The 24,394-nt window shown below is 36.5% G+C and overlaps 1 protein-coding gene across 5 annotated transcripts in view; it reads left to right on the top strand.

Annotated features, from left to right (window-relative positions):
- The window catches only part of impg1b (interphotoreceptor matrix proteoglycan 1b), a 63,683-nt gene that overhangs the window by 22,038 nt on the left and 17,251 nt on the right, over positions 1-24,394 (top strand). For 4 of the 5 annotated variants that reach the window (XR_003934578.1, XM_030127367.1, XM_030127364.1 and 1 more), the window contains exons 8-13: positions 1,185-1,243; positions 1,537-1,736; positions 1,826-2,224; positions 6,472-7,103; positions 8,187-8,276; positions 22,465-22,684. Coding sequence is in view for 4 of the 5 variants with exons in the window: in XM_030127367.1 (XP_029983227.1) it covers positions 1,185-1,243; positions 1,537-1,736; positions 1,826-2,224; positions 6,472-7,103; positions 8,187-8,276; positions 22,465-22,684 (1,600 nt within the window). In the remaining variant the exon portion in view is untranslated. The remainder of the gene's footprint in view (positions 1-1,184; positions 1,244-1,536; positions 1,737-1,825; positions 2,225-6,471; positions 7,104-8,186; positions 8,277-22,464; positions 22,685-24,394) is intronic. The other variant, XM_030127366.1, reaches the window with a different exon arrangement.

Below are 24,394 nucleotides of genomic sequence, written 5' to 3'. Positions count from 1 at the left end.
TATAGCAAACTATTTTTCATTTTCTGAACCCGCATTGTCCTCACTAAGGTCACTTGGACCCTATCCCAGCTACTTATGGGCGAAGGCAGGGTTCACCCTTGACATGTCACCAGTTCATCACAGGGCTGAACATATAGAGACAAACAATCACTCTCACATTCACACCTATGGGCAATTCAGATTAACCCATTAACCTATCAATGCATGTCTTTGGATGGTGGGAGGAGCCAGAGTACCTGGAGAGAACCCACGCAGACACGAGGAGAACATATAAACTCCACACAGGAAGGTCCCACCACCATTGACTGGTGTTGGAATCGAACCCAGGACCTTTTTGTTGTGAAGCACAAGTGCTATCCACTGCACCACCATATCGCCAACTATTGCATGACCAAAAGCAATTTCATTTTAGCAAAAAAATGTCTCTGTTTTGAATGTCTGGGGTTAAAATGGGGTTACGAGCCAAAAAAGGTTGGGAACCACTGCTCTAATGTTCAATATTTTCTCTTCATAATCAAAAACAAATTAATTTTAGCAAAAAAAATGTCTCCGTTTTGAATGTCTGGGGTCGCCACAAATTTGTGATGTTAAAATGGGGTCATGAGCCAAAAAAGTTTGCTAACCACTGCTCTAAAGTTCAATATTTTTTCTTCATGATCAAAAACAAATTAATTTTAGCAAAAAAAAAAAAAAAAGTCTCGGTTTTGAATGTCTGGGGTTAAAATGGGGTCACGAGGCAAAAAAGGTTGGGAACCACTGCTCTAAAGTTCAATATTTTCTCTTCATGATCAAAAACAAATTCATTTTAGCAAAAAAATGTCTCTGTTTTGAATGTCTGGGGTTAAAATGGGGTTACGAGCCAAAAAAGGTTGGGAACCACTGCTCTAAAGTTCAATATTTTCTCTTCATGATCAAAAACAAATTAATTTTAGCAAAAAAAAATGTTTCCGTTTTGAATGTCTGGGGTTAAAATGGGGTCACGAGGCAAAAAAGGTTGCGAACCACTGCTCTAAAGTTCAATATTTTCTCTTCCTGATCAAAAACAAATTAATTTTAGCAAAAAAAAAAAAGTCTCTATTTTGAATGTCTGGGGTCACCAGAAATATGTGATGTTAAAATGGGGTCACAAGCCAAAAAAGTTTGGGAACCACTGCTCTAATGTTCAGTATTTTCTCTTTCTGTAGATGGTTCAGGTGTTTGAAAAAGTTGCAGGTTTCAAAGAGATCCGAGTGCTGGGATTCCGGTGAGTTGAATGTGGTTTTATGGAAGGTTTGCCCTCTGTATTTTTGGTTTGTAATAAAGATAGATTTTGACAGAACAGCACAGTAAATAAGACAGAAGACCTACTTACACACACATTTCTTCTACTTTTACCCTGACCCGACTTTTATTGAAGTGGTTTATTGCTCATTTCTCAAGAGAAACTATAACATCCCCGAAAATATTCTCTTTTGGGAAATGACTCAGACAGACATCCATTACCAGTGAACTCTGTTGGTTCTGAGAGTTTCTGACATGATTTTCTGTCTTGATCAGCTCGGAGGATGTGTCTGTGCGTTACGCTGTGGTCTTTAATGGAGACACGGAGCTCAATGACGAACCAGAGGATATTGAGGTGCCTGGCACAGATGCAGACGAGGATGTAAATGCACCTAAGCTGAGACACATCATCGTTAAGGCCTTAAAACAAGAGCCGTCGCTACCTCTGGACATACAGACACTCAACTTTGAGACGGGTGAGTTAATATATTCACATCAAAAAATAAAAAAGCAAAAGGATTTTAAAGCTTCATGAATTGTTAAAAGGACATCTTTTCATTTTCAGTAACCACAGTGTTTCCAGTTGCGGAGCTTGGCATGAATCCAGTTGAGAGTATTGCATCTGAAGCTGCCACTACCCAAACCCCGACAGAAGACAGCACCCCCACCCACAGCTTCTTCCCCACAGTAGCAGTGATAGAAAACTCATTGGAAGCATCTACAGTCGCACCAGAAACACACACCTTTGTGCCTTTCATCCCCAATATCCTGCCAGAGGCCACTTCCGCCGCTACTGATGAGACTCCTTTAATGGCGTCGGTAGAGGAGGAGTCGACGGAAGATGTTACAGAGAAAACACCAGAGATTAAAGTAGAAACTATCACAGAGCAAAAGGAGGAAGTAGAGCCAGAAGTGGATGAGCTGGCACTGTCCGAGGCCAGCCCTGCAGAACCAGTGACAGAGGGTAAGGTTGAATGTGTTCCTAAAGCTGAATGTGAAGTTCATCCAAGAGAGGCCCGTTTACAAACCCTGAGCTTTATCGATCGGAACATTAGATTGTGGCGTGGAATCCATTTGGAGCTATGGGCAGATAACAGGAAGAACACCAGAATCGAAGAGCAGCTTAATCCCCAATTTACCATCATTGTCAGCTTAATGGTAGGAAGAAAAAGCAGAAGAAGAAGCATTAAGACCCCAAAGCTCTCTCCTTTGGTTGGTGTTGAGTGCAGAAACGTAACTAATCAAACGACTAGGCCAAACAAAAAAACAGAGGCAATGTCCCCCATCCTTACCCCATGAACTGGCCCTGGAAAACCTTTTTAGGTTGGTGATCGTCAGTTAATTTAATTATCAACCTTCACCTTTGATTTTTGTCCACCAAAATCTAATCAATCCAACCATGAGTCCTAGTATTTATGTCAACATTGAAGAAATTCCCTCAACGAGATATTGCATCAGCTAGAATGGACAGGCATGAGGTCTCCATGACCTTTGACCAGTGTTGTATAAAGTACTAAAAAGTTAGACTTGAGTAGAAGTACAGGTACCCTACCAAAAAAATACTCTGGTAGAAGTTCAAGTCACCATCTGAAATACTACTCAAGTTAAATCAATCAATCAATCAACAAGTGTTCAGAGTATGTAAACCTCCGCCCGAATGGTGTGCATGTGTGGATCGACTATTTCTTTTTAAATTAAATAGTTTCAAGGTTGTTCCATACAGCAGAAAAAGTTGAAGCTTGGTACCAGTCATGTGTATGTCCAATTATATTCAATTCCAATCAATATCTGTTGAATTATTGTGAAAAATGTGCCATAAATGGGATTTTCAATGTTAAATTGAAATGTCCACTGAGTCCACATTCCACAGTGGATGTGGACAATTTTGTGCCGGATACAAGATATTGTTATAAGCTACGGGTGGATCAAATTGGAGGCTAATCAGAGTCGTTTTGAATTTTTTATGAATTTTCGAAAATTGCTCCATGATGAGAGATAGGAAAATTTGAGATTTTATGACCTTGTTGTGACCTTGAACTTTGGCCTACTTGGCCCAAAATTTAATGGGTTCGTCCCAGGGCCTAGGCCTATCTGTGGGTACAATTTGGTAAAGATGGTTGGAATAGTTTTCCCCTAAAGTTGCTAACAAAAAAACAAACAAGCAAGCAAATAATCAAAGACACAAAGCAAAGTGATCACAATACCTCCTGGCAGAGATAATCAATCAATCAATCAATCAATCAACCAACCAGCCAATCAATCAATCAATCAATCAAAGTTTACTTATATAGCACTTTACAACAACCTGCAGAAGACCAAAGTGATTTACATCTAAAAGTTAAAGTCTTTAAGTATCTAGTATTCAGTGTACTTAAGTCTATCAAGTAATCGACCATTAAATGTACTCAAGTAGTAAAATCAAAAGTACAAGTGAATGTGAATAACAACCAAAAGCAGTCAGAATTTGGAGTATTATATAGTTTATCCAGGTCCCATTTCAATTTAACTTAATTTACCTCAGTGTGCTTCTTTAGGTTGGAGGGGGAGTTTCGAAAAGCTAAAATGTCAGTGTTTTTTGGCAGGCATAAGAGGCATTTCATCTGATAGGTCGAATCTTTCACATCAATGTCCTCAGTTTTAAATCCAACAGAAACAATGGTTTGCACAAAAAATACAAAAACCAAGGCACTCTCATCATTTTAAAATGTCTTTAATAATTATGATATTGATTGTCCCCCTGATGAAGGCCAGCAGGCTGAAATGTGTTGGGGCTCAGTGAGGTCCATTTAGACATGAGACATCCCATAATTAATAAAAAAAAAAGACATTTTGAAATTATAGGAGAGTGCCTTGGTTTTTGTATTTTTTGTGCATTGATGGTCCCGTTACCAAAGAGCACCTCTTTTACCGTTTTTCATTAGTATTTTTCATTACCGCCTGGATGTCCATGAAGCGCTCCTCTTTACCGTTTGTTCAAGAAACAATGGTTTGTCTAAGCATTTGTAGTGGTTTTCAGTTCTTTGTACATTGCCATGTGGACACATATTTTCTGTGTGGACAGAATAAAAATTAAAAAAAAAAAAAAAATTAAAAATCAGAGACAGGGTGTTATAGAAATGCATCTAAAAACTAACATCCAATCTTTTCCAATTCATTTGTATTATTGAAAATATCACAATGCATCTTTTTCAGAGGCAGAGAGAAAAAAGTACCTTCTTACTGTAAGGTGTTAGTAAAAAAAAAAAGAAAAGAAAAAAAAACCCCACTGACTTCTAACAGGAAATGAAATTGCCAGTACAATTAGATTTGGTAGATTAGTTCTACATCATAAGTATTGCTCCCTGCAGGGTCAATAAAGAATATTAGAAAAACCTTTAACAAGAAGCAAACCTGCCAACAGGATGATTCATTACAAACTCATGCTGTGCTGTCAAACTTCTTCAAACTGTTCAAACCCACAGAGCCTCCTTTTAAAGTCTGGTGGAGTTCTGACAGGTTTCCCAAACATCAAATGTCTGGTTAGATTTTAGAAAGTGTCGACAAAATGATGGAAACAGCAAGAGGAACGTCTGATGGATGTATGCTCTAATAGGTGAAGAAGGGTGTAGCGTAAACATTATACAGCTTTCATGAGAAAATACAACAGAGAATGCAATAAGTATTAGAGTTTTAAATTAGATTATTTTAGCAAAGCCACATTTAAGATCTGATCAAACACACTGCACAGGAGGTTAACAGTATTTATGTTGGTTTAATCATGCAGTTAAATAATAAAACACAGTGACCTATATCATCTACAGAACAGGTGTCAAACATACGGCTCATGGGCCAAAACTAGCCCGGTAAAGGGTCCAGTCCAGCCCGTGGGATGAATTTTAAAAATGCAAAAATTACACTGAAGATATTAACAATCAGGGGTGTTAAAATATTTTTAGTTCATATTCCACATACAGACCACTATGATCTAAAGTGGATCAGACCAGTAGAATAATAGCATAACATCCTATAAATAATGACAAATTCTTTCTTTTGTTTTAGTGTAAAAAAGTAAAATTAGATGAAAATGTTGACATTTACTAATTATCCTTTCACAAGAAATGTGAATCACTTGAACAAATATAAACAACATTAAATGTCTCAAGAGAACTAAGTCCAATTCGACCAATGTTCTGCCATTTACGAAATGTTTTGTGTATTTGTAGATCCACTGTGATCTGGGTGCATCTATGAAACTGGGTTCATTTTGGTACCTGGCACTTTACCAGCTTTTTAAACCCAATAATAAAAGAGAAATTTAAACATATTTCCCCCCAGGATGTACCTAATGATGACCTCAGATAATTGCAAAAAAATGATACTCTGAGTCATCCCAAAATTAATGATTTTTTAATAAAATTTTGGGGCCAAAAATAGGACCAAAATTGGGACAGGAAAAACTACCTAGGTGTCAGTGTATTTAATCTGGAAAACATGGCTTGAAAAGTTCTCATAAATAAGGACACTGTGGTAAATTTGATGATCCTAGTGGTTTTTCTAATCTAGACATGCAGGTTTTTCATGAATCTTAGTCTCATTCCAGGTTTCGCGTGTAACCCATTGTGTCCACTGGTGTTACATGCAGAACCTGCCCATTTAAATGCATATAAATCGTCATTTTTATGAAACACTCTGCCTTGGATAATTAGCTTGATTCCCAAAATGTACCTGTGAGAGAGTAAAAAGATATTTGAAAAAAAAAAAAAATAGTAATTTTCATGTCCTTTTTACCGTGTTACATGCGGTATTTTGTATAAAAATAATATAAAAATGTGTTTTATCTGAAAAATTGTTCCTCTTTTATCTCAGTAAATATTTATTTTCAAAATAGACCCAAAGTGCTTCCGAACGTGCTTCATAACATTAGTCTACATCTGTTTTTTTAGCCACTCTGTCTTGTTTTTAGTTATAATGTACATGTGTAAATGATAAACTGAGGTCGAATATTAGTAAAATTGCACTTATTTTTCCTTAGAAATTTCAGCTTGTTCAGATTATTCAGATTTTTAGGGATACTTTGTACATGTGAACATTTAACTTTTTTCACTGTTACTGGTCCGGTCAAGTTGAGCTCATATTGGGCTGAATGTGGAACCTGAACTTAAATGACTCTGAAACCCCTGATCTACAGAATAGCAGCTTAACTTTTGCTGTCTTTCCTTTTCTTTTCAGCAGTACTTGGACCAGCTGATATGGCGAACAATGAACTTCCAGAACAACATGATCTTCCCCAGGGAACTCCACAACCCCAACCCCAGCCCGAAGAATCAATCACAGATACCCCGGCTGACATGAACCCTGCCCCGCCACCGTCTGCTGGTCCTACAGTTACACAAATATCCGTCACAGAGGCAGAACTCCCCGCCTCAAAACCTGTATCTCATGAGAATACAATACAAAGCATAGAACCGGAACCAAATATGGAGCCTTTACCGTCCCCTGCAGAAAGCGGTGAAGCCCCCGAAGATGGAAACGACACCGGTGGAGGTCACGGCGGAGTCAGCACGGTTTCAAACGTTCGAGAGGATTTAGAGTCGAGTCAGAATAGGACAGACGCAGAAATAACCAAGCTTCTAGAGGAGGAGAGTGGGAGTGGGTTCCCTTCAGAATCTGATGAACGTCCACATGAATCCACGGCTGCCCCGGCCATGAGACAGGCCACCACCCCTCTGATGACAGCCGTGGACAAAAGCAGAGAGTTAGTGGTTTTCTTTAGCTTAAGGGTCACTAACATGATGTTTTCTGATGACCTGTTCAACAAGAACTCACCTGAGTATAAGTCACTGGAGAATACCTTCCTTGAACTGGTAGGTACACAAGCGTTTGTGTTGGATATCATGTTCCTTCATGCTTCTTTCTCATACTTACTTTGGTAGATGAAGCATGTAACAGGACTGAATGTAAATATTGCGATATAGAGAGTATAGTGTTTGACCAAAGTGGTACTTTAGTAAGAGTAAGATGTTGAAGAGTAGTCTCATGTTGGCTTAACCCATAAAGACCCAGTGATACTTTGAATTTTTCTCTATTTTTAACCTTTTTCAAGCAATGTATTACCATTTATTGTAATATTATGCTCTGTATTCAGCATTTTTAAATGAAAATCACCCGTTTCCCTTTATTTCATTCATTGATCATGTAAATGTTCACAAAAGACCCAGTGATAGTTTGAATTTTTCTCTATTTTTAACCTTTCTCAAGTGATTTACCACCATTTATTGTAACATTATGCTCTGTATTTAGCATTTTTAAATGAAAATCACATATTTCCCAATATTTTACTGATCATGCAGATGTTCATAAAAGTTTCAATTAAAAGTTGAGGGTTGTTATATCAAAAACATAGAAAACTTAAGAAAAATGGACTTTTTCAGTAAAATATAGCATGAACTCAACGTAAATCAAGTGTGTCCATCCACTGTCATTGATCCAACTCCATAGCTTTACTGGTGAATTGATGTTGTAGAAGATGACAGTGTTTCCACGTTCACTACAGAGCCTCTGAGCGTCCAAATGGGTCATATTTGATGACCAAAAAAAGATTAGAAACTGAATTTTACAACAGTTATTTAGATTAGCAGTTCAACAGGTATTAAACGTTATAGATGGATTTGGTCGATGGTGGATGTTTGGGTCTTTATGGGTTAATGTCTTGTTACCCTGTAGAAGTGAGGATGCACTTTAGAGGAAGCCTTATCCTCACAGCTGCCATTTTTCTCCAAAAAAAGTGAAGATTTATATTTTTATTTCCTCAGTAAATTTCTATTTTTGTATAAGTTTTAAGTCTGGTATTTCTTCAAACAGTAGCCAGCTGTGTGGTCATTGTATACAGTATGCAAATGATGTAGTGAACCATTTAAACGAAGGTCAAATCACTTTGTCTCACTTAGACACAGCACTCTGGGTCCAGAAACTCGCCAAACCCTGGAGCCTCCAGTAAATCTGGGCCTAAGAGACAGACAACTTTAGCTTCCATACCGGTATTTCGTTTTTCCATATTGGAACTACATGTCCAACGCCTCAGAGAGAGCATGACCTTTCTGTTTCTTAACTAACCTTTCCAACATGCAGTATCTAACCTAATCTGAAAGCACCTAACATTTCTAAAACAGACAGCTTCAGCTTTTGACTTTGCTTTCATTCTTACAGTAGATAATAGACCTTTGCTGCTGCAGCTCCTCTTCACTGTTAGTTTGAGTGTTATTTCAGCAAGCTTGTTTACCTCTTTACTATGAGGCATGTATTCTAAAGGGTTTACGAGATGGTCTTACCCATTTAACCTTAACCTTATTAAAGGGTCAAGGTGCAGGTTCATGTGCTTATGGGAAGTCTGCATTGGAATGTTTTGTGCTGGGAAACAGTTGTTGAGGTTATTTAACTCCATGTCTTAGTTCCTACATCCATGATACCAGCCTGTGCATTGATCAGTGTATTAGTTATTAACCCCCCCCAAGGGGAGGCAAGGGGTATTGTTTTTGATTTGGTTTGTTTGTTAACACTCTAACAGCAAAACTATTGGTTGAATTCATACCAAATTGGGTTTATAGATTGCCAGTGACCAGTAATAGATCTGATTACATTTTGGGAAAAGTAGGACAAAGTTCCAATTTTTAATGAATTTTTAAAGGTCCCCTATTATGCTATTTTTCAGTCACGTCATATAGGTCTCAGAAGCCCAAAAACATAGTATTTAAGTTTGTTCGCCCCAAAATCATCCTTTGTTCGGAGTTTCAGCGGTCGAAAAAGTCACTCTCACCAGCCCTCCTCAGAACAGGCTGTTTCTGGGCCTGCTTCCGGGTATGCAAATGAACGCATCTGTCCACGCCCACTCCCCCTCCCCTCTCTGGGAGAGGACGCGGCTTCCGCTAGCGGTACTACGCGCTAATGTTGACTGTGAAGCCATGGCTCTCTCGTCTACAATACACATGTCTCAGACAGAACGTCTTTCCAAACACTGGCTTTCTTTGCCTTGAGGCGTGATTTAGCCCCGACGGAAAACGGCGGTGTTGTGGCGGTGGTTCGTGGACCTGACACGGAAAGACGCCTGCCGCCACTAATGCAGGCAGCTACTAACAAGCTTGATGCTAACTATACTGAAGCTAACCACAAAAGGCCCGTGTTCAAAGTAGTTATGTTGAATGTCTCTCGATATTATCAGCTCTTGCATGTTAACGGGGACGCAAATGTTAGCAGCAGTAACCGAGCTATGTTAGCTGCCATGCTAAAGTTGTACACGTCAACAACCACCAGCTTATCCGTAATGTAGGGTTATGCAGTAAAGATACAAAAAAATGAGAAGAACTTACATCTCCCACACTTGTACTTGGGTCACGAAGCGTTGGTACTGCGTCCTTCTTGATTCGGAGTCTTTGTGCTAAGCCGGAGCTGTATGGGCCCATGTTCAAAAAACACTCGTCCGTGAAATGCCGGGCACACACATACAAGCGTTTGGGAATGTTGTTTGGTCCATGACCATCAAAGATAGAATCCAGCCACTTTTTACGGAGAGGCTCGGAAGTGGGGAGCAAAAATAAACGTTCGTGTTGGTGTGTGCAGCCAACAACACCACAACTTGCGTGTCTCGCCTTCGCCATGTTTGTTGTCCAAGAGGTACTTTGCCAGGGCGGGGCTCGCTTTGCCAGGGTGGGGGCACAGTCAGAGGGAGGAGTTAAATCCGCTTATGTCGTCATAAGCGGACCCAACTCAAACTCGGCCGTTTGAGCAGACATTTTCACAAGATGTGGTGTAGCAAGGCAGGGAGGAAACAGACAGTTTTCAAATTCGAACCTCATAATGAGGCTACTGCAACACACACTAATATAAGAAAACTTTCACAAAGTGAGATTTGCATAATACGGGACCTTTAAAATATTGTTTTTTCTCCATTTACTTATAATGGCTAAAATTTCACATGTCTGTAGCCGCAAAATTATTAGTTGAATTCAAATGAAATTGGGTTTATAGATTGCCAGTGACCCAGAATAGATCTGATTACATTTTGGGGAAAATAGGTCAAAGTTCCAATTTTTTATGAATTTTTAAAATCAGTATTTTTCTTCATTTACTTATAATAGGTGAAATTTCAAATGTCTGTAACAGCAAAACTATTGATTGAATTCATACCAAATTTGGTTTATAAATTGTCAGTGATCCAGAATAGATCTGATTACATTTTGGGGAAAGTAGGTCAAAGTTCAAATTTTTAATGAATTTTTAAAATAATTTTTTTCCCTATTTACTTATAATGGGCGAAATTTCAAAACAATTTAGCTTCAATTTACTTCAAACTTGGCACAAATATTGAGGCAATTGATATTCTGACATCAGCACACGCATAGACATGATGACATCAGCTGGACCGATGCCAAACTAAGCTACACTCTGTGCCAGGGGTGGGGTTTGTTGTGCCTGGCACCACTTGTTATGTAATGTTATTATCTTTGCTAAGTTACCGTTTCTTGATCCATGGTTCAGACTAAACTGTGACAGTTCTGACCTTGTTTGGACGATTCCGAACAGATCTTTAGTGCATCTAATGGCAACTTAAACTGTACAGAAAACAGAAGTGATTGGTGGTTTTCCTGTGGCTGTTTTCTGTCTATAAACAGAGCTAAGCTAACAGAGCTGTAATGTAAACTATCAGCTGATGCAGCACATGAAGATTATAGGACGTGGTTAATTTGTCTGACTGTCCAAATAACTGGCCATGAGGTTATGTTTGAAGAAGAAAACTTGGTAAATAATGAGCTTTATTCTTTTTTCAGTGAGTGATCTGTGGATACATAGTGTTGATTTGTTGGTGCTTTTGGTCGTACTAAGTGTGTTCTGGTACATGACCTGCCCCTGCTGTTGAGAGTTTGGAATATTAATACTTCATAGAGCCACTTCAGCTCATAAAGAATAAAGAATGAATCATTTATTATAACATTATCCTCTATATTTTTCATTTTTCAGTGTAAATCATGTATTTTTCCCTATGTTTAATTAGCTGATCATGCAGATGTTCATAAAAACATAGTAAATTCAAAAGTTATTATATCATAACAAAGAAAAACTGAAGAAAAAGGGATTTTTTTTTTTTTTTTTTTAGCAAAATCTATTAATAACTGATCATAAGACAAGTGTTTCCATCCTCTGTTATTGATCCAACTCCATGGGTTTTACTGGTGAGTCAATGTTGTAGAAGATGACAGTGTTTCCACAGTAACTACGGGTCATATCTGATGACCATGAAAAGATGACAAACTGCATTTTACACCAATTATTTACATGGACTGATAGAATTAGTGGATCAACAGGTATGAAACAGTTCAGATCAGTAGATGGTTTTGGTCACTAGTGGATGTTTGGGTCTTTATTGGTTCTTCTACAGTGATAACACGAGCTACTTTATTGTCGTGTTAACAAACAACTGCTTCCCAGCGCAACACAGAGTACAAATCTTCCGTATCAATATTTTAATATTTATCAAACATTCATCAAGCAATCAGCAGATGAACATTGTGGCAGCATAATTTGTGTAAAAGTGTGTCTATATCTTCTATTCAGTGCTGTACCATGAGCTGCCTGTTGAAGGACATTACAGTCTGGGTTGTCAAGTTTCAAAAAAATCCATCTATTCCAGAGGGTTTTCATCAAATTCATTAGATTTATCAAAGTGTTCAGAAAAGCATCTCTAATGTTCACCCTCTTATCTTATGGAAATGGCAGCTGGGACATCCAGATGAAAATTCAAAGACTCTATTAATATTTACAGGAGCAAACTTGTATTTGTTTAATTTGATGAATAGAAAATGAGAACCCAAACCCCACAGTAAATGACTGACATAAATTAAATGTTTATATAGATAGACTCAAACCTTGGAAACCCAAATGAATTCTAATAAAGGCTGTATAAACAGTACGTAAGTGTAGAGTAAATGATCTCACCGTATCATATTATTTGCTCTTTAAAATTGATGCCGAATTGTAAAGTGGTTCCCAAGTTGATTTTGTGTTTTGCCTTAAATCCTTGAATCGTGCAGCATTTCTGCTCTTTCAGGGACTTTACAGATTCTTACACACTTTGTTTCATTTTGTGAAATCAGTGTGAAAGTATTTCTCCAAAGGACAAAACAACAATTGACTTTATGTGTGTGAAAGCTTTTGAATGATTAACACATTTCTGTGTGCAGACGAGCATTCTGGAGTGATAGGTTTTACTCTAGGGCTGCTGTTTGTTAAACTGTCTCTGTATTATAATATAACATGGATCTGTTGGTGTTAATAGAAGCTGAAATGAATGTATAGAGATGAACTGTCAGGAAATGACGTATCATAGAGAAAATATGTATGCTTAATAACAAAAGTTCTAATTTATTTTTTGTAAATTTGTTGCTTTTAGAGCAAGGGTGTTAAACGTACGGCCCACGGGCCAAAAGCCAAGGGATCCAATCCGGCCCATTCAAAAATTTTACTGAAGATATTAAAATCAAAGGCGTTCAAATGATTTTAGTTCAGGTTCTACATAGAAAACCAAATTAATCTGAAAAAGAGCCAGGGTCAGATCCGAAGTGGGTCAGATCAGTAAAATACTATCATAATAACCTATAACCAATTTTTTTCCTTTGTTTTAGTGTAAAAAAAAAAAAAAGGAAAATTACATGAAAATGCTTACATTTACACATAAGTTTTTCACCAAAAAATATGAACAACTTGAAATGTCTTAAGAGAACTAAGTGCAATTTTAACAATATTCTGCTTGTTATTAAATGTTTTGTGTATTTGTAGATTGACTGCAATCTGTAAGTTGTAATGTAAATGTGTAAATATTAATAAACATAATAGGCATAATATTGTTAAAATTGCACTTATTTTTCCTTAGAAATTTCAGGTTGCTCATGTTATTCAAATTTTTTTTAGAATAGTTTGTAGATGTAAACATTTTCCTTAATTTCCTTAACCCATAAAACCTAGTGCTACTTTTGGAGCAATTCCCAAATAATTTTTTCTCTATATTTAACTTTTTTTATGTGATTTAGAATAGAATAGAATAGAATAGAATAGAATAGAATAGAATAGAATAGAATAGAATAGAATAGAATAGAATAGAATAGAATGTCCTTATTGTCATTGTACAGGTACAACAAAATCTTAAAAAAGTGCAAACGTCCTAGGTGCCATAAAAAGTATAAATGATGTTTTTAAAAGAGTATAAAAACTAAAATACAAAAGAAAAAACCCTGAAGGCATGAATATCTAAATCACCATCATCATTTATTGTAATATTGTCCTCTTTATTTTGTGTTTTTCCAGTAAAAATCAGATGTTTTCTTATATTTAATTTATTGATTATGTAGATGTTCATAAAAGTTCATATTAAAGTTGAGGATGATTATTTTAGAAATGGACAAAACTGAAGAAAAAGTGACTTTTTCAGTCAAATCTATCATTAACTGAACATAAACCCAGTGTCTCCATTTACTGTCATTGATCCAACTCAGTGGGTTTTACTGGTGAATTAATGTTGTAGAAGATGACGGTGTTTCCATGATAACTACAGAGCCTCTGAACATCCAAATATGTCATATCTGATGACCATGAAAATATGAATAACTGTATTTTACACCGATTATTGGCATGTATTGATCAGATTAGTGGATCAACAGGTATTATGTAGGTAGATGGTGGATGTTTGGGTCTTTTTGGGTTAATGGAATTTTAATGTTTTCACTCTAAAACACAGAGAAAGCTTGAAGTTGACATTATTTATAGGTTAATATAGTATTATTTCCCTGGTCTGGCCCACTTTAGATTATACTGGCCTACATGTGGCCCTTGAACATAAATGAGTTTGACACCCATGCTTTAGAGCGATGTCTTTTTCCATATGTTAATGTGTTTGAGGCCTTAACTTGCAGACTGAGTCCTACTTATAACAAGATTTTATCAGATGCTTAAGAAGCCAATAGCAAGGAAATTCACTTAGCTTTCGTGTTACTAAAACTGCATTGTTTGGTCGACGTCAGGGAGAGCAGTAGCCCAGGGTCAGCAGTCTGAATCATGAGACCTGGAAGTGTTTTAGTCACTGCAAGACCTCAGAGGTTAAGAAGCTTTAAGTAATTCTGGTCAGTTCCAGCACCACACACATTGTTCTAATAATGGCTCAGATCAGCTTAGTGCGACATCAGCCCGTTCGTGTGGACATCTGTATGCATGTGCTGGTTATCTCTCATCAAAGACACTAATAAAATTCATCATAGATTCATTGAGCTCATCTCATTCTGTGCGTTTACATGACAACTTTTATTCCTGGTTTAATCTGATTAAAGGTTAGATCCTATTTAAGATGCCCATGTAAACACCTTATTCCAGTTGAAAAAGAAAAGTTCGGATTAAATTTAAACCCGAACAAAGTCACTGGTTTAACCCTTTTAATTCTGATTTAAATTATTCCTCGGACATGTAAACCCTTTATTCTGTTTGGACTTTATTCCTTCCATTCTGCACATGTTCGTTGTCTTGTCCTGTCGCGATGACGCACACATTCTGCGTTGGTGGAAGAATATGTAATGCAGTCTAGTCAACCCAAACCGTTCCAGTGGGCTATTCTGATGGGATCTACCAGCCTGGAAAACCCTGAAGGAAGAGTTCACCACTTATTTTTTATTCATTCATTTGTATTACACTAATGAGTTCGATAAGTGGGCAAATCAGTTTGCACTGCAGTGCACCGAATGCCTTGTTCTCGCAGCCCTTCCGTTAGCTTAGCTTAGCCTAGCTTAGCATAAAGGCTTCATTCCTATGGTCAGACATTGCCAGGCTTTTGTAGGTGATTTGTAGTATTTTATGAGTGGTTTTGTGAAATTCAGTTCTCCCTAATCATTACTTTAGTCCGGTGGGGTCAATATGATCACAAATTGAGGCTCAAATCATGGCGATGTGCACTAATAAAATCTTGGGAAATAAAAACTAATGCAAAGCTAAAACGGTAGCGCATGCATCCCTTCCAACAAAAAGATTTTCCAACTTCCGTCAACACAACAGTCCCAAGATTGTATGAGTGCAGTGAGTCAAGGATCTAAAGAAATAATTAAGGAGAATCGGATTTCAGAAAATCACTTACAAAAGACAACAAATCACCTTTAAAAAACTGGCTACGTGTGACCATGGAAATGCAGTGACTATGCTAAGCTAAGCTAACAGAAGGGCTGTAAGAACAAGGCAACGTGAGCACTGCAGCACAAACCCTTTTACTCACTTATCTACCTCATTAATACCTCATGTAAACCTTTATTGGGGTTTAACATTTCCATGTAAACAGAAGAGAAAATACTTTAGTTCCGAATTAATTTCTTCTGCAAAAATAAATCGGATTTAAAAAACATCATGTAACCGTACCCATTGTTCTAATAATGGCTCAGATCAGCTTAGTGCGACATCAGCCCGTTCGTGTGGACATCTGTATGCATGTGCTGGTTATCTCTCATCAAAGACGCTAATAAAATTCATTACAGATTCATGGAGCTCATCTCATCATTGTGGAGCATTTGTGTTTAAATCCGACAAACCGATGCACTGTTTTCTGTTTTAGTTTCATTTCTAAGGACCTAAACATCAGGTTTTTTCTCTTATTAGGAGTTTTAGACTTTTGCATTTTACACTAGTGGGCTGTAAGTGGGGCGAGGATTGTGTCTGTGTAAACCTCAGCCGATTAGCATACATCTCCGAAAGACGCGTCACTTGACATCCTTATTTAGTTTCAAGGCTTACCCGGGGGTTGTTAGAGAGGGCATATTTTTAGGCTTGTTCACAAATGCCTTGGTATTATGTAAAGGCCTCGGCTTCAACCTGTGTATCGATACAAATTGGATTGTGTGTTTGCCGCGATGCCAAGCAGCACAGGAGATGTAAGCTACTGGGGCAGTTAAGTTTTCCAATGAGCGACATGCCTTCAGGCTTACGATAAATAGATTATAAAGGGCTAGAATCTAGAGTTTTAGGTTTAGTGTTTGGGTTTTTACATTGTTTCCTGAAATCGAATTGAACACTTTGAACCTTCCTCTTGCGTTAGCTTTCTGTTACCATCTCTTTTTTTAATTTTTAATTTTTATTGTTTGATTTCTGTACAATACAAAACAAACATGAAGAACATTTGGGATACATTGACCATAAAAAGAACCTTTGTGACTATCAATTGGTTTTAGTCATGTGACGTTGACATGAAAATTGTCCATTTCTTCCATTTATCATGACACTGTTCTTCTTGAGTCTTCAATCTATGCATCAGAATCTCCATCTCAAATATTCCATTCACTATTTACATCCAGTCGTTAGTTGTAGGTGGTTCTAATCTGCACCATTTTTTTTTTTTTTTTTTTTTTGATAATAGCCTTTTTACAGGCTGCAAATATAATTTTAAACAAATATCTATCATTTTTTCTTACATTATTACCAATAATACATCTGAAATACATCACCAAACATGTTTTAGGGATTGCATAACCCAGTATCTTAACCCTTTCATGTAAGAATTATGAGAACCTTAATCAAGATTTTTCCTTGAGTGTTTTTAGTCAACTTTAGGCATGAAAAAAACAATGTGATTGAAAGTTTTTTATGAACCTATTTTACATGGAGTTACAAAAATGTCCACTTCGCTGGACACCATTTAATTATTTTAATTTTGGAAGCAAAGAAACATGTATTTACTGATATACTGTGTGAAAACTATAATATAAAAAAACATTTTTAATGCCGCTGATCTGATGTTTTCTCATATTTTATGCTAGTTATTATTCACTCAAATAATATGAAAAAAAAAACTTTTTGTTTAAAAAAAAAAAACAAAGAAAAAAAAACTGTTAATTACAGTCTAATAACAATTAGCAATTGATTTACACCCAAATATGATAGTGCAGATCAGGTTTATCAAGAACAGCAAAGTTACAGCAATAGACTGAATGTCAGTGTATTATGGGATGGTGCATGAGCATCCACTGTGTTGGCTGATATGGAACTAAAACAACAAAACCCATGAATATACAAGAGAACAGCCGGAGAATAACTGTCCACTGGCGGGACCACTATGCATGAAAGGGTTAATTGTTGAATATGCATTATCCCAAAATGATGCAAGTTTAGGACAATAACCAAAAGACATGTGCATGATCTACACTGACATCTCCACAACTCTCTCAACTCTGGACACATATTTAGCTGTAATTTTAGGAGTTATGAAAAATTGAATTATATTTTTTCAGCAATGTTCTCTCCATGTTCTTGAAGAAGTGGTTGACAGTTGACTCTTTGTTACCATCTATTTTTTTTTTTTTTTTTAGCTTTTTAGTTGAACAAATATCTATAATTTTTTCTTACATTATTACCAATAATACATCCGAAATACATCACTAAACATCTTTTAGGGATTGCATAACCCAATATCTGAATATCAGGCCTGAAGACCATTTTATTCAGGAAAGCATAACCATGATCTCCCCACATTTGTGCATGCTTCACCTGTTTTAACTGTCTTTTTTTAACCATTTTCATGTCTTACTTTCTATTTTTATTCTCTGACTTCCCTTTTAATCGTATTTATTGTACCCTGCCTGTAGCATTTTGAGATTTTTAGATAAAAATATCAAGTGCATTACAAATAAAATGTATTATTATTATTATATCTTAACAATTGTTGAATATACATTATCCCAAAAGTTGCAAGTTTAGGACCTAACCAAAAGACATGTACATGATTTACACTGATTCTCTTGAACTCTGCACACATATTTAGCTGTAATTTTAGGAGTTATGAAAAATCAGATTATATTTTTCCAGCAATGTTCCCTCCATGTTCTTAAAGAAGTGGTTGACTGTTGAGTTCTCCATATATTGATCCGTTCCTCCTCTGAGACACACATTCCTAGTTCTTTTTCCCATTTCTGTTTCACATCCAGTGTTCCAACCTCTATTCCCCATTAAATGTTTGTAAAAAAGAAGATATAATTTTGTATTTTTTTGAGAATAATATACTCCAATAATCATTTTTAGAAGCTTATTGTTGCTTTATTTTTTTGTCATAAAAGTCCCTTAACTGTAGGTACAAAGGTCACAATTCCAACCAGAGCATTTCACAATTTAGTTTAAAAAAAAAAATAAAAGTATTATTTTGTTGAAATAGAGGTTCCTGACAAAGTCAAAAAGCCTTGAAGTAATACACAACTTTTATGTGGTTTATTTATGCGTTTAAAACTAAAATGTGTTGGTGCGGACCCTAACACAACAGGAAGGTTTAGTTATTTTCGTGGCAAATGTAGAATTTCTCAGCGTTTCTATAAATATTTATGGGAAACAAACAGATACAAACATACACATTACAGACAAAACTCCAATCCAGTACAAAATAACACTCCATCTCCAATCTTTAATGGTTGCCCAAACTAGGTTCTCCTCAATAATGAATGTGTTTAGCTCTTCCTGGCATAACTAATGTGGTCAGACATGAGAATGGGTAAGTATTACCTGTCTGTTATCATTCAGTCTTATAGGGATAGTCTTCCTTTAAATGGGCTATTTATGAACAGATGGTACCAACTGGTTTTTATGAATCCCATAAATTTCTTGAGGACAATAAAGCAGAAATGTGATATATTATACATCACACAGCCCATTTAAATGGACAACTTTTGGATGAATACTGGACCCATTTGTGACACTTGACTGTCTATCATATATATGTCTTATATATATATATGAACCATTAGCCCAGTCCGCTGCTCTTGTACCTACTGGTTTGTGACGCAACCACTAAAATTGGACTTGGAGGTTGGAACCATTTTATTTCCTACAGTAACATTTTCATGCAGCTGCAACATTACATTTGAGACTGTTGATATCATGGGGGTGGGGTGTTTCACTACAACACAAGAACCAGTAGATACATGTGTGATTGTGTCTATGGATGGTTGTGTTTGTGTTAGTCTGTCTGTAGTGGAAGAATGCTTTTCTATAGAACAACAATAGTGTTTCTGTGGAGCCTTCGTTCACAATACAGAGGTCGCTGAGGTTTGACTGTGAAAGAATCGTGCTTTGACCTTGTGTTGAAAGCAATATTGGCAAAGATCGGTATCTAATCTACGCTGCACATGTATAACCTGACATTCTGCATTGAGACAAATGGATGACAAGTTGGGTGTAGGGGTGTTAGAAAATATCGGTTCTGCAATATATCGTGATATTTCATTTCACAATACTGTATCGATATTTTTAGGTATTTATTCAAATGCAGATGTGGCAGAGGTTCATTTTAGTTTTTTGTTTTTCTTTATTGTTTATATCTTATTTCGGCTAAAATTTCCTTAGAGGTCTTATTTCCGTCTTTGTGCATAAGAAATCAATAGAAGTGAATCCCCAAAGGAACTTTGTGTTGGTAAATGCAAGTTATGCAAATTTACAGGATTTCAGTTCTGTTCAACATGTTGATGCTCATATGAACTATGTTTTCAGCTCAAAAATGTCCAATTTCATCACAATTAATGCCATATGTTCATGTCACAAATGGCCAAGTTATATTTTAAATGAATTTACCTGAAAAACAAATATTCTATTCTTTTAGATTCCCCAATTTTTCTTACAAGATTATATACTATATATCACGTGTTTTATTTTTACAGGTTGTAATAACATGGAGTATGGTGCTGATCCATCCTGCTTATGTTACGCCAATACATACATTAAGAATGTCACACTTCACTTTTTAAATCAACAGTTTTCTAATAATAAGCATTTTTATAAAGAAATAATAATTCTATATTGTTATTTACTCTTTAGTATGATGATAAACTATACAATAAATAATTCTGATCCTAGTTTTTGCACAGGGATCATTTGTGGAAACGGTGACATGGCTGCTGAGCATCAGTATGATGGGATCTGTAACAACCATGTCACATCCGTCCACTGCCACATGTTGTGTTTTTGTGTCAGCTGTTATTGTTTTAGATCCACAATACTAACATTTATGAATAAGAGGAGAATTAGCAATAGTAAGTCTATAAGTTTATTACTAATAAAGTACTGGTACTGACCAGAGCATCATGGGTAATGTCACGTCCGTCCACCAGCAAAAGTTTTCACATACACACATGCTATTCGAAATCCAATATTTCTGAAAATAGAGCTTCCACTGTCAAATAATATCAGTAGTCTGTGCACAAATGGATTAGCATTATTTCGACCCAGTTCTGTGCATTTCTTACAGTTTTTTTTTTTTTTTTTTGACAAAAATGGCCACTCATTTGACCCCCTAAGTAAATTTTAGCCGATTTATTATTATTTAACACTGTTTTATTAAGTAATGGTTATTTGAAGCATCCTAAAAGCACTTTTTACTGTCTGAGAGAGGCAGATGTGAGTTCCTTTGGAAACTAAGAGAATTAGAAAAAAATTTTGATATAGCATTAGATTCTGTTCTGATCAAATAACAATGTGTTTAGTATTTGTACATATTTCTGGTGGAATTCAATTCTTCCAGGAAATAATCTTTACAAAAAAAAGAAACAAACAAAAAATTGCCTTTTAACAGTATCATGATATATCGTGATATATTGCATTGTGATCCTAGTATTGTGATTTGTATCTTATCGCCAGATTCTTGCCAATACACACCCCTAGTTGTGTGTCGGGCACCAGAGGCGGTTTCCACCCATTTGTTTGGAGTTCTGGACTCCCTCTAACTCTCCTCTTCCCTCACAGACTGTTAGCTATAGGGAACTTGCCCTCTGTAAACTGTCGGCCTGTGATAAGTGAAGTAACCCGATCAGTGCAGAGCTCCTTAAGGCCTCTTATCTCCCGTTCGACAGCCAGGCCTGCTAAAGCATCGTAATCTCTCCCTCTCACACCGCGGCGGTTTGATGTTTGCCTCGTCTGAAGTGAACGCAAGTGGCTGTGAGGAGAGTGGTTCAGATCGATGAACATTGATGCAGGTCCATTACTCCAGCTGGTTGACTTCCTCCCTGCCTAAATATCACCACCGTCATCAGTCCAGGTCCATAGTCTTAATAGATTGGTTCCTCGGTTATCTGAGCTGCAAGTCTGAGTCCCAAAAGCAGCAATGTGGAAAAATTTTAAATATAAGTTAAAAGTTGGCTGCGTTGATTTATTTAGTGCCCAGATGGTGTTGGTAATTCTGTGTACTTAAAATGCAAAGATACAATAGCATGTGTTTGTTACTGTAGGGCACTTTAGATAAAAGCCTCTACCAAACAGCATATATTATTGATTGCTTTTTTGGTCTGGAGCTAGCTTTGTTGTCATGCAATTCTTTTATTATAAGTGTCAGATCTTTTCATCATGTGTTCTCTGACTTTTCCATGACTGGCATTAACACTTCCTCTGTTCTTATGCTAACGCATATAAACCTAACCCTAATTTTGTTCTGGATCTCATTACACAGTCAGTGCAGTAATGGCAGGATTTCATGCTTGCATCAAAATTTAATTACTAACTATTCATAGCGTTCACACTGTAAAATGTGACCTGAATAATTCAGAAATGAACTGTGCTATAACAACCTCAGCTGTGTCACTGTGGAAGTAAAACCACAGGATTAGATGTAGTTTCTGTTCCCGGCTCTTTTCCTTCCAGACACTTGATGCTGACTTAAAGTGGACTTTTTTTTTAGCGCTTAAAGTTTATTTTGTAACCTATAGTCATGGAAAAAATTATTAGACCACCCTTTTTTTCTTCAATTTCTTGCTCATTTTAATGCCTGGTACAACTAAAGGTACATTTGTTTGGACAAATATAATGGTAACAACAAAAATAGCTCATAAGAATTTAATTTCAGAGCTGATATCTAGCTATTTTCCATGGTTTTCTTGATAATAACAATAAATCACTTCAGTTCTTTAGCATTGTACTGCCAAAACAGTGCTTTTAGGTATTCCACGTTTTCTTTTCTGTCTGTTTTAGTCACATGATACACACAGGAGTTAGTACTTGATTGTTTTTGATGACTTTTGATGGTCTAATAATTTTTTCCGTGACTGTATCCTTCCACTAACCCAACATACAACAGCACACAAAACTGATCTAACTGAAGTATTAGAGAACTACTTTATGTCTACCTGTAGAATAGAAAACAAAACAATTTATAAGCAAAATTGTAAATGATTTCTCTTTTCTCGGCAGCTTTTACCGTATCTAGAGACCAATTTGACCGGTTTCAAACAACTGGAAATCCTCAACTTCCGGAACGGCAGCGTTGTGGTCAACAGCAAGATGAAACTGGACAAACCGGTACCGTATAACGTCACAGAGTCTGTACACTGTGTTCTGGAGGATTTCTGTAACGCAGCATCTAAACGGCTCGACATCGAGATTGACAGTCGGTCCTTGGAAGTAGAACCAGGTGAGAAGAACATTAAAAAAAGGCCTTACGTCCAGGAATTGAGTCTTGTTTAATTTTCCAAAAAGGATGATTTTCATGTTTATTCCATATCTTTTGTTCTGCTACTGAGCTAAAATTAACCAGAAACAAACTAGGAACATATTGAATTACTTGTCCATTTGCAGAACTTCTCAGTTAAAGCATAAGAAGTTGGTTTTGAATGACTGTGTCCTCATTATTTTAAATAAACATGACTTTTAGCCATTTTTTAGCATCATTTTTCAGTTTAATGTGTCAGTGGATAGTAATTTTAGGAAATCAGCCTAACAAAATTAGCTTTTCCCAGTAACAGATGTACATTTTGTGATTTTGAAGAAAATAGAATAATTTTCCCCATTAGGGGAGTTTTTAATGAAAGACTATTAGGAAACAGAAATCTTTTTTTAAAATGAAGTCGTAATAGTTTGAGAAAAAATTCAGAAATGTATCGTCATCTGCCTCCTGCTATTGCCGTGACAACAGTCTCCCTTCTCTTGCCATAAAACATCCTCGCAGCACTTGCTAAAAAGTAAACATATGCGATAAAACAACTGTTATAAGGTCATAAACGGACAAAAATCACTCATATTCACTATTCACAACTTCAAAATTTCTTGACAGTTTCTCTGAATCTCTGTACAGTGTTATAAAAACCAACATGCTTCTTGACCTCACTGGTCACTTTTCCATTGACCCTCAAAATGCGCGAATATAACTTACACATAAAAATTTTCCTCATGAAAATTTCACCAAAACTCGTTTTTTGACAGAAAGTTTTATGCTTGCAGGAGGTGATTTTTAACTTACCGGCTGATAGGCTGTAAGCTACTGTCATCGTGCGGCGTCCAGCGTCGTCGTTGTCTGTAGTCCGTTACAAAACTTTCAATCATCTTCTTCTCCAAAACTACAATTCCGATTGACTTCAAACTTGGTATACAGCTTCTTTATGATGATGTCAACAAAAGTTAGGGAAATTATTTGGATCCAGATCTGATTCTGGATTTGGTGCGACTTTGAAAAGTTTCCCCATTATAAGAGATAGGAAGTGGATTGATGCAATTATAGCCTCTGGTATGTCTGTCCATCACCTAACCCTCTGGACCACACAGCCCCTCCAAATACCATGATAGATGACCCGTCTTGAAATACCATATTTTCATTCCAAAGGCATTCAGGCACCCTTTGCTGCATATAGATCCTTAAAGTCCTTCCATTGTTATTTGATGGTTAAATAATTTGAGATATATATTGCCAACACATTTCACTAGAATTTATGACCAAAGTTGACCTATGGTTAGTCAGTCAAGCCATTATTGTATGCACATTGTTTTCAGAATAATATTTGTGAAACACTTGTTTCAACAAAGCCAGGTCTATTAAAGAATAAATCCCAACCATCCATGCTTTCACCTTGGGCTATTTCTGTAATAGAATGAATACACAGAACTGGGTGATAATAAGTGGCATCTGGATACATTTCCCAAAGCTTTTAATTTGGCCGGTAAGCTACAGGGCCATTGGTCCTATTTTTTTGAGTGGAGCAAAATTGGTACATCACACAAAACTGCAATGAAAAGACCTTTTTGTGCAACTAGAGTCATGTGAACAAAAAAAAAACCCAGATGGTGACAGATGTTACAACAAGCGAAGGAGAAGAGTTTTAAAACAAACATGGCGTGGAATGTGTGGGCA

This window comes from Sphaeramia orbicularis, chromosome 22 (assembly GCF_902148855.1).
Source record: "Sphaeramia orbicularis chromosome 22, fSphaOr1.1, whole genome shotgun sequence".
Taxonomy (NCBI): Eukaryota; Metazoa; Chordata; class Actinopteri; order Kurtiformes; family Apogonidae; genus Sphaeramia; species Sphaeramia orbicularis.
Note: the sequence above shows the minus strand (reverse complement) of the source record. Positions and strands in the feature narration are given on the sequence as shown.